Raw genomic sequence first — 17,699 nt, 5'->3', positions numbered from 1 at the left:
TGGCCTTCAACTCTTTTGCCAACTTGAGGAATTCTTTTCATACCACAGCTGAGGTAAACATTTCACTATGATAATTTAAAAGGCTAGCACCAAGGATCGAACCAACTTTTTAAGACTCTTTTGCACAAAAACGAAAGCATTGGCAAGTTACTGAGCAAGGGCATAACCAACCTTGAGCTCTCCTGATGCCACCTTAAAGACCAGCTCCACTACGCAGCCCACAGCAAGACGAGCTGCACCCGATGAATGCACTTCATTCCAAATTGTGTCACTGTCAACCTAGAAAAGAGGAGACAGGCCAGGCTTACAAACCTAATCCCAGCAAAAGGCAAACTAGCAAGGTTCAATATTATGTTACGAGACACAAATCTGCCTTATATACTGCTTGTGGTCATTAATACATTAATCAAATTGATGAGCATCGACTACAAAACATGGGTTTTCTGGAGATGGAATCCCGCTAGTGGATTGCAGGAGCAGGAAATGATAGCTAGCAAGGGAGGTAATTTATGGCAGGGGGAAGGAGAGGTTCTCCAACACACGAGTGTTTAGTGTGTTCTACTCAGTCATTATGAATTTCCCTTTAGTAGAGATATACGAGAGGTAAGGTACTGCATTCTTTTCCAACACCAATATGAATGTTCTGATAGACATGGTATACAGATGTGGAATTCTCTTGTAACGGAGCCCCAGATGGTGGGTCACATAACCTTTTAAAATGCTTGTATGTAAGGACAGTTATTGTGTTCCACAGTAATAAGTTATCCTGCTGTCCGCATGATATGGGCTATGGTGAATGCATGTGTATTTGGGGACTCAGTCTCCCCTTGTAGCAGTGTCTGTGACTGCCTAATTAATTCCTCCCAATGAAATTATATACTCGTCTCTGGCTGTGCCTGCATTGTTGAATGTCTGTGTCAGAGTTCCAGACTGCTTCTCCAAATGTCCTGCTCTTCATGCCTATTATTCCTTATTGAATGGAAACAATTATTTCTGCTGCTGTTTTGAATGGATGTTTTTAGTTCTAAGATTTTAAGAAGAATGCAGGACATGAAGTTGTGCACAAACAACTTTGGCAAAGCTATGTTTTAGTGCCAAATTCAAAGTAAGCATATAACACATGCGCTGCGGGTTTTCCTCAACAAGTAGAATTAACTATCACCCACAAAATAGAAACAAAGTTTCTTCACATGAATTAGAGACCAGCAGAGGACGTTCCACACAAGCAGAGAATAAGATCATCACAGAAGTATTGCAAGTTTCCCTCGCAGACCAAACATGTACAATACAGTAGCAACGACTAAGCTTTTTATAAACACACACATTCATTTACAACATAATTCCCTGAATGCAGTATGGAAAATTGCCATACAAACATTTTGTAAAAACATTTTCTGCAATCAAATAAATGTCAAAAGTGCAAGTAGGAAATAAGCATCTGTTGCATTAGAAGGAAGCAAACACTTACTCCAACACCCCCACAAGGCAGGCGAACAAACATGGATGTTAAAGAACCTGTGAGGAGACGTAGAAGGAAAAACAGTATGAAAAATTAAGCTCTCATAGTGATTAAAGGCAAAATTTCAGCACTTTCTTCAAGAGCTAGCAAAACAATTACACCCATACTGTAGCAGAAAATGTACTTACTTTTGGTAACCCTCTTTCTGGGGATACTCTAAGAGCAAATTGTTCATCTTTATAATATTATAAGATGCCAGACTGGATCTGAATAGTTTTCCTAGCAGTGCTGTTGTAAGCTAGTGTGTGGAGTCGTGAGGCACCATAGTGACCCTGTATTGCCCTAGAAGTAACAGAGCAGCATATAAGCACCCTGCCTGAGCGTGGAAATCAGTTTGATTCATCTCTCATTCTGCGCATCCAGATGAGGAGCACTGAACAATTTGTTGGCCACAATAGGCTGACCTCTAACTTAGGACAGTTTCTGATGTTAAAGAGGCTACTCCACATAATGGAGAGGTGGTGGGGCAGTAAGGAATCTATGGTTAAGAATATTCGCAAACAAACAGCACTGCCGAAGAGTAGAAAATTGTTCTGCTGATGAATAATTCTTTACCGCAGATTCCTCATCTTTAGAATACATGCCATCTGTGTTTAATTAGAGCTGGTGGTTGCAGCTGGGACCCACCGCCACTTTTTTTTGGAGACCAAGGCTTACTTTTAATCATCAGACTTTCACCCAGAAAAACCGCAAGAAAGACAGCAGAGAAGGTAAGGAGGAGGAAAGAAAATACAGAAAAACTGTGAAAACAGAGGGACACCAGGGATGGAAAAAGACTACAAGAGTGGGAAAATGAGCAAAGAATGTATGGTGGTGGATGAAGGAGGCATAAGGGGAATTCCTGAGTAGACAGTCTACGTATTCGGCAGTGACACCACCCGGCTTCTGAGAAACAGATACTGAACTTTTTTTTAATCGAAATTAGGCACTGCATACCACAGCTATACTTTCCAAAAATGGAGGCCCTAGCGAGCTGACTCAGGACAAAAAGTCCTGCATAAGCGAGAGGGCGAAGGGCCCTTACGGGTAAACCTGGCTGCCAAGGCTGTAATGCTTTGTGAACGTATGCACTAACACCCACATCACAGAAATCAAGAACAGGCACCCTTTGCGCCAACGTTACTGACTGGCCTTGACCATGGGAATTAAATGTTAATAAGTGCTTTTTGAACAGTCATGCTAGATCTTTATACACAGGCCTCCCTCACGTTGACAGGGTCCTCTTTTCCAATGGCTCATCTTTCTCTGTACATGAAAACTCGACAAATAGATAATCATTGACTCAATGGCATTTTGTCTATTTAGAAGGCATAACATTGTTACATCATAGATCAATGCCCTTCTTTGAGGGGTGAGGCTGAGCAAAGAACGCTGGAAGAGTGATCAACTGTCCACTGTGAGTGCCACAACTTTAGGAAGGAAGGCTGCCCATTTCCTTAGCACCAAGCTGTCTGAAAAGGTGGTAGTTTAGCATTGTTGTACCAACAACGCCTGGCCTTCAGACATGTGAAACACTGACGTGATGGCAATAAGGAAAACTGTCTTCAATGTAAAGAGCCTTAAGGAGCAGCTGTCCAAAGGCTCAAAGGGCATTCACATAAGAAATGTCAAGACAAACTTAAGGTCCCACTGATGCTTGAGAAATGGTTTGGCGGAAACCATATGGGTCTTCTTTTTAATACAATGCATCCCAACTGGTGATCGTTGGTCCAGTGAACACAGAAAGGGCAAAAGGGCCAATAAAGAAAATGTTACATACCCTGTAATCATCTATTCATAGCATACAGTGCAGCAGGTTCACATGCTGTGCATACTCCTGCCATCTAGTGTTGGGCTCAGATGTGTACAACTTGTTTTTGTGTGAAGGAGTCTTTTGAGTCACGAAGTACAGTGATTCCTCCCTTAGCTGGCAAAGCGTATGGGCATCAACTCCACAAAATATTTTGATGTTCAGCGGGTGAGGATCGAGATAGAGCATGGGAATACGTAAGGATGCCCATGCAATAGCAAAAAGAACAGTTAAAAAAGGAAAAAGCTATCTGCAACATCCAATGACTTCCGAGGAAGAGGGTAGCGCATGTGAATCTACAGCACTACATACCACAAACACATGCTTACGCAGTAAGCAACAGTTTATATTTGTGTGATGTGTACATGTAGATACACATGCTGTGCATAGAATGTAAAGCAGTTTCTCCTACGAAGCAGAGGCTAGCCGGAGGATGTTGCAGAACACTGGAAGAGTGTAGGTAAGACAGTCTGGCCCACATGGGCTTGCTGTATCATTATGACATCCACACACTATGATTTTTTACGTGTAGAATACTCCCTTGGTGGAACAGGGAGCTGCCTTTTTGGCTTTGGTATTGCAGGTCTGAATACACTTGAGTAACCGGTGAGCAATTCCAGCTTCTGAAATGGTGCTGCTTTTGTGTGGTTTTGAAAAGGATACAAATAACTGTTGCGTTTTACTAAATGATTTTGTCCTATTAATGTAGTACATGGGGGCCCTCTATTACATCTAGTGTGTGAAATGCAGCCTCTGCTGCTGAGTTTGGATGCTGAAAAAACATAGGTAGCTCTATTTCTATTGAGTGGTTAAGGAGGAAAGAAGATATAATCTTGGGTAGAAGTTCTGAATTAGCCCTAAGGGCTATTCTGTCAGCATGCACAATAAAAATGTTCCTCCAGTAGGAGTGCTAGAATATCACTTTCCACTCCAAGGTAAGTGATGGCAACTAAGAAGGTCACCTCCTAGGATAAAAACTGCAGAGGACAAGAATGAAGGGACTTGGGGAGAGGTGGTTCCATACGTCTTATGAGTAATATTTTGAGATTCCAGGATGGGACTGGGGTATCCTGGAAGGGATAACCCTCTAGAGCTCTTACATGAAAGCTTTAATAACAGGGATTCTAAACAGAGAGGAGTGATCACTGTTTTGTAAATATGCTGCCACTGCAGCTAAGTGTAGGCAAATGGATGTGTAACCCAGGCCTGAGCACTGCAGGTTCAACAGGTAGCAGGCATATGATATGTCTTACACAGTTGGTTTCAGATGGTCAATGTGATTGGGTTGGCAGTAGTGGACAAACCTCTTCCACTTCACGGCCCTAGTAGTGGGGTGACAAGCTTCCTTGAGGATGATCATGCACTCGGGGTAAATATAGGTAACTAAAATCTAGGACCCCGGGAGCCAGATCGCTGAACTGAGCTACCTGGGGGTGGGATGTCTCATGGTACTCCCAGTGTTGTGTCAGAAAGTGCAGAATTTTGGGGAGCTTCTTGTGAGGATCTACCAAGAGTTCGAGAAGGGTTGTGAACTTAGGTTGCCTGGACCACGTGGAAGCCACCAGTATTAAGGTGAGGGAGGTCTGCCGAAGCTTTCAAATCACATACGGAATGAGTGGGAGAGGTGAAAAAGTGTAAGCAAATATCCCTGATCAATTAATCCACAGTGAGTTTTCCATGGACTATGGGTGTGGAAAGCTGGAGGCGACGCTTGGGTATTTGGTGTTTTCAGCGGCTGAGAACAGATTTATGTCGGAAATCCCCCAACTCTGAAAGTAGGAGAACAGGATGACTGTTAAGAGGTTCCACTTGTGGATTTGTTGCTGCATCCTGCTGAGTAGGTCTGCAAATTTTTGGTCCACTCCTGGAAAGTTCTCTGCTAGGAGGTGGACTTTATGGTGAATCACTCACCGCCAAATGTCCTATGCCAACCTCGAAAGCTGGGAGGAGTATTCAACCCCCCCCCACCCTTTCTGCAAGTATTAAATGGCAGTCATGTTGTCTGTCGTGATCAGGACTGTTTTGTGGTGAAAGTGGCAGAAAAATGCTTTGAGAGCTAACAGGGCTACCAACAACTCCAGATAATTCATGTGTCCTCAAACCCTGAACAGTGATGTCCTGTAGATGTGCTCCCCCAGCCCATGAGCGAGGCATCCGTGGTGCTGGTCGCCTTTGGAACGGGGTCTAGGAAAGGCCAGCCCTGCAATAAATTGATGCTGTTCCACCACTGCAGAAAGTGTTGGGTGCTGGCATTTACCACCACTAGATCTTCCCACAGACCCTCCACTTGTGATCACTGTGCTGCTAGGCACTCTTGGAGAGGACGCATGTGAAACTGGCCATGTGGAACTATGGCGATGGATGCCATCAAGCCAAGAAGGCACATAAGCGTGCGCACTGTTAGCTGACAGTATGGCTGAAAAAAGGCAGCAGGGACTGAAAGGCTTGTAGTAGAGCAGAATTGAAGGTTAGCCATTCTACTGATTGAATTCAATATTGTCCCTAGGAAGGGTTGTATATGTAGTGACTGAAGAAGGGACTTTCCCACACTGATGGTGAACCCCAGATTGTGAAGGAGAGCTAAAGTGATCTGCGTGTGAGCAAGACATTGCTGCTAGCTTGGACTCCTCGATCAGCTAGTCGTGGAGGAAAGGAAAAATATGGATGCCATTTCTCTGTAGATGAGCAGCGACCACCCCCAGACATTTGGTGAAAACTCTTGGCACAGTGGTAATGACAAATGATAGAATTTTGAATTGAAAGTGCTGGCCATTTACCATGAATCTGAGATAGTGGTGATGTGGAAAAGGGTGGCCCTCTAATCGAATGCAGTCATAAAGTCACCTTGTGGGAGAAGTGGTGTAACACCGTGGAGCATGACCATGTGGAAATGCTATGACTGCATATTTGTTGAGGGGGCCAAGGTCTAGAATGTGCTTGAGAGACCCATCTTTTTTGAGAATTAGGAAGTACAGAGTACATCCCTGTGTTGCACTGATAAAGAGACACAGGTTTTATGGCTCCCTTGAGCAAACAAAAGGGCGGCAGCCATCTCTTGAAAGAGCTGTTGGTGTTGAGGAGAAAGGGAGTGTGTGTGTGTGTGTGGTGGGATGTTTGGTGGTGTAGCAGTGAGTTCCAGACAGTAACTATGGACTACAATGGCAAGGACCCACTGGTCTTAGGTGGTGATGTGCCATTGTGAAAGGAACCCCTGACAACACCCCTAAATGGTGGTGTGTGATCAGCGGGAAGGGAGAGGGAGTCACTGCTTAGGAGGGCAGCTGCTTAAACCGATCCACCTCTACCTCTGCCCTTGGAATTGTTTCCCCTATATGTAGCCCTGAAATATCCCCAGGATGCTTGGGGTTGCTGTTGCTGCCTCTGATAGGAGGTGGAAGCCTCCCTAGAGGTGGCCTTGATGCTTCCATGAAATTGTGTGTGGCAAAAAGAGGTGCAAGAGAAAGTGTGACTGGAGAGCACCAATCACTTTGGCTGTATCAGTGTCTGTTTTTTTATTTTCTCCAGCATCTGATCAAATTGTGGGCTGAACAGGCATTCTCCATCAAACGATATGTTGATCAGATGCTGTTAAACTTCTGGCTTAAAGCCAGAGATAACAAGCCAAGCATGACTGTGTTTGAGGATACTAGAGTTTACTCACCTTGCGGCAGTGTCAGTCTCATAACTAGCGCATCTAATGGAGGTGTTGGAGATGGTCTGTCTTTCCGACATAATCTTCTGAGCCCGCTGCCTGTACTGATCAGGGAGGTATTGTATGAGCTCTCCCATTTCATCACATTGGGAACGGTCATGCCTTGTTAACAGCCTGTTTTCCCTGCCACATAAATTTTTTTCCTTTCTTTATTCGGGGGAAAAGGCGTCCCTGGCCTGGTGCACTATGTGTTGGCTTGCTTACAGGCAGCATAGACAACCAACAAATCTGGCAGGAGTTGGCCTGTAATGAAGGTTGGGCCAGATGGCGAGGGTTTATCATTTTTGTCAACTTCTGGGCCTTCATAGGGTCTTTAAACACCTCCTGCACTGGTTTAGGCATGCCCTCACACTTTGGCACAAATTGGGTGGCCCGCTGTGTGTGGGAGAGCGTTCTCACCAAGAAGTCATTTTCTTCAGGATGGAGTGCAAATCCACCTTGAGGAAGTTGGCTGCACTCTACATAACCTTATGTTAAGAGATGGTGTTGTAAGGAGGGGAGGGTTTGACAGGGTATGTCAGTGTCGTTGAGCCCGGAAGGGACCACTTTGTAACCCTCCCAGGGGCCATCCTGGGGATCCTGGTCATAAGAACCTCATAGGAATTTAAGGATGGAAAGCTCTCTTCCAGATATGATGACTGGGTAGACCCCTGTGGAAAATTGGGAGCTTGTGGTTGTGGAGAGTGGGTAGTACCAGTGGAGGTGGTAGTGGTGGCAATAGAGGAGGTGGGCGAGAAGGAAGAGAAAGACGCGTTGGTCTTGAAGGCAGTGGACTGGTGCCCTTATCATGTCTTTCTGCTTTGGAGGAGGTGGAGGCTCGAGCACCAATTTCTCCTCAAATGTGAGCTGTCTCTTGCGAGGGACAGTTTGATGCACTTGAGGTGGAGGCTTGGCAATAATCTTGCCCATGTGAGGGTGAATACACAATCTTCGTTGTCAAGAGTCCAGATCCTCATGCATGCACTGTAAGATGGGGAACTCCTGGCTACTGGAGTCTGCCATGGATGAAGGACTGAGCGCCAAAGGTTGTTTCGGCCTTGAGGTCGCTTTCAACGTCGATGTGTATTTCGGCTCCAAGTAGTCCTTCAGTACCAGCTTCGATGGACTAGTGGGCACTGTTGTATCGAGGTAGGCTGGAATTTATGCAGCTGCCTCTCTGTTGGAGTCAACTCCAAAGCCTTTGGTTGGTGCCAGCCAAGGCAGGAAGACAGTGCTGGCCCACAAGGCTGTGTCCCCGAATGTGGGCTTGAGTCCCAGCCTCCTCGGGAGTGGTGAGAGCCTTGGTGTAGTGAGGTACTCACTGTGGGTGTCTTCCGACGGTGAGCCATGGTCCGCTGATGATCTGGGTTTTCAGAGTCCAATGAGGAATCAGGCTCTGGGCTGAAGCCTGTTGTCTGCCTGACGTTGACATCTTCCTCCTCTTGGACCTCTTCCCCGTAGATGTCGGGTGTATCCTCGTCGCACTTTTGTTCATTGGCACATTGTGTGATTTGATGGTCGAGACCATTTGAAATGGTCTTCTTAAACTGAAATGTGAGACAAGTGGAGTAGGAGGCCTTGCTGTGGTCCGGGGACAAAAACTGCAGATGGCATACTGATCTGTCCACAAGTACTTTGAATGGCACTGTGGACGGTATCAAAAAGGTGTTTTTTTCATCATCATCACACTGTTAACATTCTTGAGCAAAAGGCTTGATGAAAGGGGCTCGTCAGGGGCGAGGACCCACTTGAACATTGGGAACACTGCCAACACAAAACCGAAGCAGTAAACCACAGGTAAATGCACCAAAGGATTATTTTGAGGGCTGCTGGGAAGGGAGAACTCAAGAGGCTTTAACGAAGATTGCCATGTGGCTTCGACTTTGAGCCTCAGCGAAGCACATTCGACTCCAACAGCGGAATAAAACAATCTAACTATGCAGTTGATGTGCATGCACATTACCAACTAAGAAAGGAGTCACTATATCTCATGACTCAAAAGACTTCTTTTATCAAAAACAAGTTGTACACATCTGAGGCCAACACTAGATGGCAGGAGTATGCACAGCATATCTACCTACAGCCACACATGCCACACACACGTTTTATAGTATCTACTGCAAGACCTTGCTTGGGTAACGAAAAAATACAAAGGAACCTGTAAGGGCTTGGTAATTCGGGTACTACGTCAGGCAACAAATTCCCCTCCAGGGCCACGCAGACATAAGACTTTGTGGACGAATGAATAAAAGCAAGGATAAAATCAACCTCCTTGGTCGGCAAATTAAAAGCAGAGATGCAGTAGTTCAATCTGCATGCTTAGAGAAGTAGGTTGTGGTGATTTGTATGCAGGACCATGCCTTGCTGCTGAGATGGAAGGTCCTTCCAAAGTGGTAGCCTGATCGAGGGCAAATGTACAGGAGCTCTGGGTACTATACTGTCCTGGCACAATCTGGGGAATTTATTATAACTTAGGCCACCTGTCATGATTTTCTTCAGAACTTTATGTAGAAGAGATAGAAGTGGGAATGCATAGGGAAGTCTCATGTCCCTAACAAAAGTCTAGGAGGAAACTCCAGTGTACAAAATTGCTAACACTGTGCGAGCTTGATGGTGGTGAAAAGATCTAGCCAGGGCGCTCCCCCAATTATTGAAGATGCCCTGCATCACACTGGGGTGGAGACACCACTTGTGGTTTGCCAGACAACACCTGCTTAGTTTTTCTGCCCTGGCACTCAAGGACCCAGGTAGGTGGTTGGTGAACAAGATGATGTTTTGTTGGTCCAGCCACCCCCAGAGACGTAATGCTTCCTAACAAATGTTTCATGACACTGCTCCGCCTTTTTTGCTGCAGTAGTACAAGGCTGTAGGGTTGTCCGTGAGGACTCTCACTAGTCTCCCTTTGATGGATCGCAGGAAGGTTTTTGAAAGCTGGACAGATCTCTCAAGCTCCAGCAGGATATGGAGCCCCTGATCTCCACCTCTCCCAGGTAAACCCCACTCCCCCCAAATACAGCAGTTCCCAACGTGAACTGTGAATGGGGAAGGCAGAGTGGCCTAACTCAGGTCAGTTAGCATTTGCCAACCACAATGCAAATGAAGAGACTTCTCCTTCGAGATCTGAATGGAGTCCGAGATGAAGCCCTGATGTTGAGCCCACTGGGATCGGATGTTCCACATATGCCACCTGGTGTTTGGGTTAACGAGGATGCATGAGGCCAGCTGATAAAGAAGCCTAGGTGGTCTACGACAAACAGTGGTGAGCTTGCCAGCCAGGCGTCAAAGTACAGTAATACATATACTAACAACTCCGAAGACAGGCAACAACCTCTGCCTTAGCTTTGAGTACACCCAAAGAGGAGGATGGCAAATTTAAAGGGTTCTTGGCCCACCTTGAACTACAGGCAATGTCTATGGAACTGCAGTATGTTGATATGGAAATACGTATCTTGGAAGTCCAAGGAACACCATGCGGCCTTAGTCCTTTAAAGAGAACCTGAATCAGTTTGAGCTTTTTGAATCTGTCTTACTCCAGAAAGGCATTTGAACAGTCAGAGGTGCAGAATAGGTTTGCTGCCCCCGTTCTCCTTCCAAACAAGGAAGTACTGTGAATAATACCCTTCTCCTTTGTCCAAGTGAGGTTCCAGCACAAAGGCACCCTTGGTGAAAAGAAATGCCTACCGAGTGCCCCTCTGAAATTTGCTCTAGTGTGGGAAGGTGGAGAGGGATGAAGAAATGATCGGAAGGGAGTAGCCCATTTCAATAATCTTTTAAGACTCATCTGAATGAGATAATGGATCTCCAGCAGGGGAGGTGTCCAGAGAGGAGGGTGGGAGCATGTGAATCTACAGCACTACATGCCTCGAACAGATGCTTACAGGGTAAGTAACATATTCAGTTTGAGGCATGTGTGGCTGTGCATGCACATGCTCTGCACAGACTGTAAAGCAGACCCCAATCCCAGAAGGGGTGACTAACCTGTGGATGTTGCAGTTGTTTGTAAAAGAGTACGTAGCACTGCCCGCCTACAGTGCCTGGTTGGCTAAAACATCCACACAATAATGTTTGGTGAAAGTTTGTGGTGTGGACCTTGTAGCTGCCTTGCATACGTCAGATATGGGAATATTTCCTAGAAAAGCCACAGATGCTTCCTTTCTCCTACTAGAGTGTGCTCTAGGAGGTGTAGGTTAAGGTCTTTTGGCTTTGGTGTAACACGTCTGCATGCATTCAACTATCCAACTGCCTATGCCTGGTTTGGATATTGGGTTGCTTTTATGTGATGTTGTTTAGTTTTTCTGAAAGGTTGTGTTGTACAAAAATAGAACATGAGGGCTCTTTCAATATCTAATCTACGCAGAGCTCTTTCTGCAACTGTCTCTGGTTGAGGAAAAAAACTGGTAACTCAACAGATTGGTTGTGGTGAAATTGAGAAACCACTTTAGGAAGAAATTTAGGGTTGGTGTAGAGAACCACTTTATCCCAGTGTATTTGGAAGCAAGGTTCTTCCAAAGTTAAAGCCTGGAGCTCACTAACACGAAGAAGGGAAGTGATGGCAACAAAGAATGCCACTTTTCAAGAAAGGAATTGAAGAGGGAATGAGTTTAGGGGTTCAAATGGTGGGCAGATGAACCTTGTGAGAACAACGTTAAGGTTCCAAGAGTGTGGGTGGAAACCGTGGTGGAGTAACTCTTTAAAGCCCTTCCATAAAGACTTTAATCACTGGAACTTTGAATAAAGAAAGGTGTTGCCTATTTTTTTTAGCTAGGCAGCCATATCACCAAAATGTAGTTTTAGAGATGTGAATGCTGACCCTTATTTTTGTAAATGGAGGTAACAGACAATGTTTTGTACAGTGGCTGTGAAAGGGTTGATTTGTTTAGAGTGACAGTAACAAACAAAACATTTTCACTGTGCTGCATAACAAGCTCTAGTGGTAGGTGTATGAGCTTCTTTAAGAATGTCCATACATTCTTTTGGTATATTTAAGTAACCAAACTCACACCTCAGGAGCCAAATTGCTAGGTTGAGAGTATTGGGATTTGGGTGCATGATCCTTCCATGGTTCTGAGTGAGAAGCTTTGGCCTGTTGAGGGAGACTCTCGTGGGGAACTATGGAGAGATCTGGCAGTGTTGTGAACCAACAGTGCCAGATACGGGAGCAACTAGGATCATTGTCAGCGAGGTTTGCTTGAGCAAGAAATGGAATGAGTGGGAGAAGAGGAAAAGAGTACGCAAATATCTCTGACCAACTTGTCCATAGTGCATTCCCTTTGGATAGTGGGTGTGAGGAACTGGATGCGAAGTTTGAGCATTTTGCTTTTTCTGCGGTTATGAAAAGGTCTGTTAGGGAACTCCCATTTATGGAAGTAAAGAAGTAGGATTTGCAGTTGGGGGTTTCCCCTATCCTGCTTAGGACTTGTTGCTACATCCTGCATAGCAGGTCTGCAAAGTTGTTGTCCATCCCCGGAAGATACTCTACTATTAGATGAATGTTGTCACAGAGAGCCCATTTCCATATGATCTGTGCTAGTTGTGATAATTGAAGAGACCGTGTCCCCCCTGTTTTTGTAGATAATGCATGGTTGCCATATTGTCTGTCCAGACTAGGACAGCTTTGTGAATTAGCGGGAGAAAAAATGCTTTCAAGGCTAGGGAAACAGGTTGATGCTTGAGGGTGTGGATATGGAGACCCAGATGATTGGTATCTCATACATCCTGTATCGTAAGGTTGTTCAGGTGTGCAACTCAGACCATGAGAGAAGCATCCATTGTATCAGTCATTTGAGGTAGAGGGTCCAGAAGAGGGTTCAACAGGTTGTTGGGATTCAATCATTGCAGAGAGTAATATGTTTTGCAGTCTACCAACACTATATCTTATAAATTACCCTGTGACTGAGTCTGCAGTGGCCGCATGTGTAGGAAGGCATGGGGTACTGTTGCAATACAAGAAGCCATCATCCCTAAAAGATGCAAAACTCTCTTCATTGTGATCTGCTGGTTTGGTTGAAATAGATGTAGAAATGTTTGAAACTTTTGGATTTTGTTGGAATTGGGATAGGCTATTCCAATTTGAGTGTTCAGAATTGCATCCAGATATGGTTGTATCTCTAATGGCTGTAGGTGGGATTTGGGAAGATCGATCGATTGTAAATCCCAGGATATGAAAGAGGTGTATTGTTACCTGGGTACTCTGCTGACAGTATTTGTGGGATGTGGTTTTTATAAGGCAGTCATCCAGATATGAGAAAATGTGTTGTTGTTGTCTGTGGAGATGGGCCGCTACCACTGCTAAACATTTTGTAAAAACTCTTGGTGCAGTGATGACCCTGAATGGGAGGACTTTGAATTGGTAGTAGTGTCTGTCCACTACAAACCTGATACATTTGCAATGGGCTGGATGGCTGGGTATGCAAAAGTATGTATCTTTAAGATCTAGGAGTAGACAAAGTCACCATGTTGAAGTAGTGGAATAACATCTTGCAGAGTGACCCTGTGGAAGTGCTCTGAAAGAATGTAGTTGTTGAGGGGTCTTAGGTCCAGGATTGGCCTGAGAGTACCATCTTTTTGGGTAGGAGTAAGTATAGAGAGTTTACACCCCGATCCTAGAGTCGGAGAGGTACGAGTTCTATTGCTCCTTTGCAAAAGAATGCCTGGACTTCCTGTTTCAGTAATGTTTGATGTTCCATGGTGAGCCGATGAGTGCAAGGTGGAATGTTGGGAGGTGTGGTAATGAGCAGCAGACAACAACCATGCTGGATAATGTCCAACACCCATAAGTCTGTTGTTATTCGTTGCCAAATGGGGGAAAAATGTTGTAGATGTCACCCCACAGGTGAAGTGTGATCGGGGGGGAAGGAAAGTGAGTCACTGCTTACCAGTGGTGGTGGCACCACATGCTGAAGTACCATCTGCCCCTCCCCTTTGAGTTGTTTCTCTATAGGAGTCCCTACAGTAGGACTTTGTGGGAGAGTATGGACTCTGCCCACGCTGGTAGGAGGTGGAAGGTTCAGGGGTGATGGTTTTTGAACCACCATGGTAGGTGGTGTGACAGAAGGACCCTCTAGAAGCAGGGATTTGAATTGCCCCCATGTACTTAGCTGTATCTGTGTCCTTTTTTATCTTCTCTAGTGTCTCATCAACTTGTAGGCCGAAGAGATGCTCTTTAACCAAGGGGGTTGTTAAGAATCTTCTACTGAGCATTTGGCTTCAAGCTAGATCTATGCAGCCATGCATGTCTATGGACAAGTACACTTGTGTTGATACTTCTGGCTGCAGTGTCACAACAGTCTAGGGCACATCTAACTGAAGTGTTGGAAGGAAAATGTTACTTACCCAGTAAGCCTATGTTCAGGCACGTAGTGCTGTAGATTCACAAGCTCTGCATACTCCTGTTATCCAGTGCTGGGTCCGGTGTGGTGCATGTTGTTTTTCTTCGGAGAAGCATTCTGAATCACAGGATCGAGTGACTCCTTCTCTCGGTAAGTGCGAAGGACATGGACTCCTTTGTTAGACTGTTTTGCCACCGGCGGATGAGAAAGAAGTGTAAGAAAAATATAGATGAAGATGCCTGTGCCAGTGTAACTAAATATGTACAAATATATACAAACATAGTGTAACTGCAACGGCCACAGGCATCCAGGGAGGGTACATGTGAATCTACAGGACTACATGCCACAAACAGATGCTTATTGGGTAAATAGCATATTCCGTTCAATAGCATGTGTGGTTGTAGATACACATGCTCTGTGCATAGACTGTAAAGCAGACCCTCAATAAAAGAGGTGGCTAGCCTATCTGAGTTGCAATTGGCTGGAAAAGTGTTCATAGCCAGCTTGACCTACATTGGCTTGCTGACGTGCTAGCACATCTACCACACAGCAATGTTTTGTGAATGTGTCTGGTGTAGATTATGTAGCTGCCTTAAAAATGTCAGCTAAAGGAATAGTTCCAAGAAAGGCCATAGTGGTGCCTTTTTACCTAGTAGAACGTACTCTAGGGTTAACAGGTAATAGCCTCTTTGCTTTAGCATAAAAAGTATGTACACATTTAACTAACCACCTAGTTATGCTGGTTTTGAATATTGAACTGCCTTTGTGAGGTAGTGAATAGGCTACAAAGACCTGTTTAGTTTTCCTAAACTCTTTGGTCCTGTCAATGTAAAACATGAGTGATCTTTTAACATCTAGAGTGTGGAAAGCTCTTTTTGCAACAGAATCAGATTGTGGAAGGAGGACTGGTAGCTCAATGGATTGGTTTATATTGAATAGTGAAACCATTTTAGGAAGGAACTTCGGGTTTGTACAAAGGACCACCTTGTCCCTATGAATCTGGAAGAAAGGTTCTTCCAAGGTTAGTGCCTCAAGCTCAATTACATGCCTGAGTGATGTGATGGCTGCTAAGAAAGCTACCGTCTGAGAAATGTACTGAAGAGGACATAAATGAAGTGGCTCAAAAGGAGGGCACATAAGCCTGGGGAGCACATGGTTGAGGTTTCAGGATGGTGCAGGGGTTATCATGGGTGGAATGACCCTTTAAGGCCTTTTATGAAAGCTTTAATGACTGGGACTCTAAAGAAATATGTTGTCTGTTCTGTAGATGTGCAACTACGGCTGTGAGTTGTAATCAAATGAAAGTGTAAGCCAAATTTGCTTTCTATGAGTGGAGCAGATAACAAATGATCACTTACCAGTAGCTTCCATGGGGTCAATACTTTTGGGTTGACAGTAGCAAACAAAACATTTCCACCTTGCAGCATAAAATGTTCTAGTTGTGGGTCTATGGGCTTCCCGGAGAATGTCCATACATTCTGCAGGCAATCCTAATTAACCAAACTCTACGACCTCAGGAGCCATATCAAAAGGTTGAATGACTTGAGGTCTGGATGTCTGATTTGCCTTTGATTTTGAGTGAGAAGGTCCGGCTTATTGGTAAGTTCCTCATGGGGGACTACTGATAGGTCTAGAAGTGTGATGAACCACGGCTGACGCACCCCAGCGGGAGCTACAAGGATCATGGTGAGAGACGTTTGCCTGATCCTCCGAAGCAGAAATGGAATGAGATGGAGAGGTGGAAAACGTCAAGTATATATCCCTGACCAATTCATCCATACAGTGTTGCCCCTGGATAGGGGGTGCAGATACCTGGAGGCAAAGCGTGGGCATTTTGCATTTTCTGCTGGAGCGAAAAGGTGTCCCCCACTTTGCAGAGTAAGGTTGAAGTACTTGTGGATGGAGTTCCCATTTGTGGATTTGTTGCTGCATCCAGTTGAGCAGGTCTGCAAAGTTGATGTCTGTCCCTGGGAGACTCTGCCATCACGTAGATGTGGTGGTGGAGAACCAACTTCCATTTTGTCAGAGAGTTGTGATAATTGGGACGAGTGTGTTCCTCCCATTTCTGTAGATAACACATAACTGTCACGTTGTCCGTGCGGACTAAGACAACTTTGTGAGATAGGTGATGAAGAAATGCTTTCATGGCTAGAAACACTGCCTGAAGCTCGAGGTAACTGATGTGTAGGGATTTGTGACTGAGACCCCAGAGGCCCTTTACTCTGCGGTCTTGGAGGTGAAAGCTCCAACCAGTCAGTGATGCATCTGCGGTCAGAATGACTTGATACACAGGGTCCAGAAAAGGCCGGCCTTTCAACAGGTTGGTGGTGTTCCACCATTGCAGAGAACGGGGCGTATGGCGGTCTAACAACACCATATCTTCCAGTTAACCCTGTGACTGAGACCATTGACGAGACCAACACTGTTGTAGGGGATGCATGTGTAGACTGGCATAGGAACGATGGAAATTCAAGATGCCATTATCCCTAACAGTCTCATAATGGTGTGTGTGTGTGTATGATTCTTCTGAAATTAAGGGAGAAGAGACTGAAAACTCTGAACGCGGGCTGGATTTGGGTATGCTAACTCTAACTCTGCATTGACAATGGCTCCTAGTAAGGGCTGTCCCTGAAGATGTTGAAGGTGGGACTTGGAGAAGTTCAGAGTAAAACCCAGTGTTTGAAGGAGATCCACTGTCAACTGGGCACGATATTGGCACTGTTGTAAGGTACTGTCTTTGATGAGCCAGTCGTCTAGATAAGGAGCATGTGCATGTTCTGCCTTCTGAAAATAGGTGCCCTTTAGATCCAGACTGTAAAAGTCGCATTGATGTAGAATTGGAGTAACATCTTGAAGAGCTACCACTTGAAAGTGCACTGACAGGATGTTTCGATTTAGCAGTCTGAGGTCGAGAATAGGTTTGAGAGAACCATCCTTTTGGGGAATTAGGAAACATAGGGAGTATACTCCTGACCCTTGGTGTTTCAACGGAACAGGCTCTATGGCGCCTTTGAGGAGGGATTGTGACTCTTGATTGAGAAGGGTGAGGTGTTCCTCAGATAGACTGTGGGTGCGAGGGGGAAGACTGGGAGGAGTGGTGATGAGCAACACACAATAACCATTCTGGATAATGGAGAGGACCTGTTGGTCCCTGGTGATGTTGACATAGTGAGAAAGAAGGATTTGCAGCCTTCCCCCAATATGTGTGGAATGAGCAGAGGGAAGATGGAGGCAGTCATTGCATTACAGTGGAGGAAGAACCTCGGGAGGCAGTGCTCTTACTTCATCCCTTATTACTGTTATCTCTAAAGGAACCTCTGTAGAAAACTCTAGAGTAGGAGTCTTGAGTCAGTCTGGAGTGTAATATAGGTG

The 17,699-nt window shown here is 45.2% G+C and overlaps 1 protein-coding gene across 11 annotated transcripts in view; it reads right to left on the bottom strand.

Annotated features, from left to right (window-relative positions):
- HDAC4 (histone deacetylase 4) overlaps nt 1-17,699 on the bottom strand; it is a 1,159,747-nt gene that overhangs the window by 245,115 nt on the left and 896,933 nt on the right. For all 11 annotated transcript variants that reach the window (XM_069225509.1, XM_069225507.1, XM_069225510.1 and 8 more), the window contains 2 exons: nt 1,469-1,515; nt 172-279 (listed from right to left, as the gene is read on the bottom strand). In XM_069225509.1, coding sequence (XP_069081610.1) covers nt 172-279; nt 1,469-1,515 — 155 coding nt within the window. The remainder of the gene's footprint in view (nt 1-171; nt 280-1,468; nt 1,516-17,699) is intronic.

Source organism: Pleurodeles waltl, chromosome 3_1 (genome assembly GCF_031143425.1).
Source record: "Pleurodeles waltl isolate 20211129_DDA chromosome 3_1, aPleWal1.hap1.20221129, whole genome shotgun sequence".
NCBI classification, from domain to species: domain Eukaryota; kingdom Metazoa; phylum Chordata; class Amphibia; order Caudata; family Salamandridae; genus Pleurodeles; species Pleurodeles waltl.
This window is presented reverse-complemented; position numbering and strand designations above follow the sequence as displayed.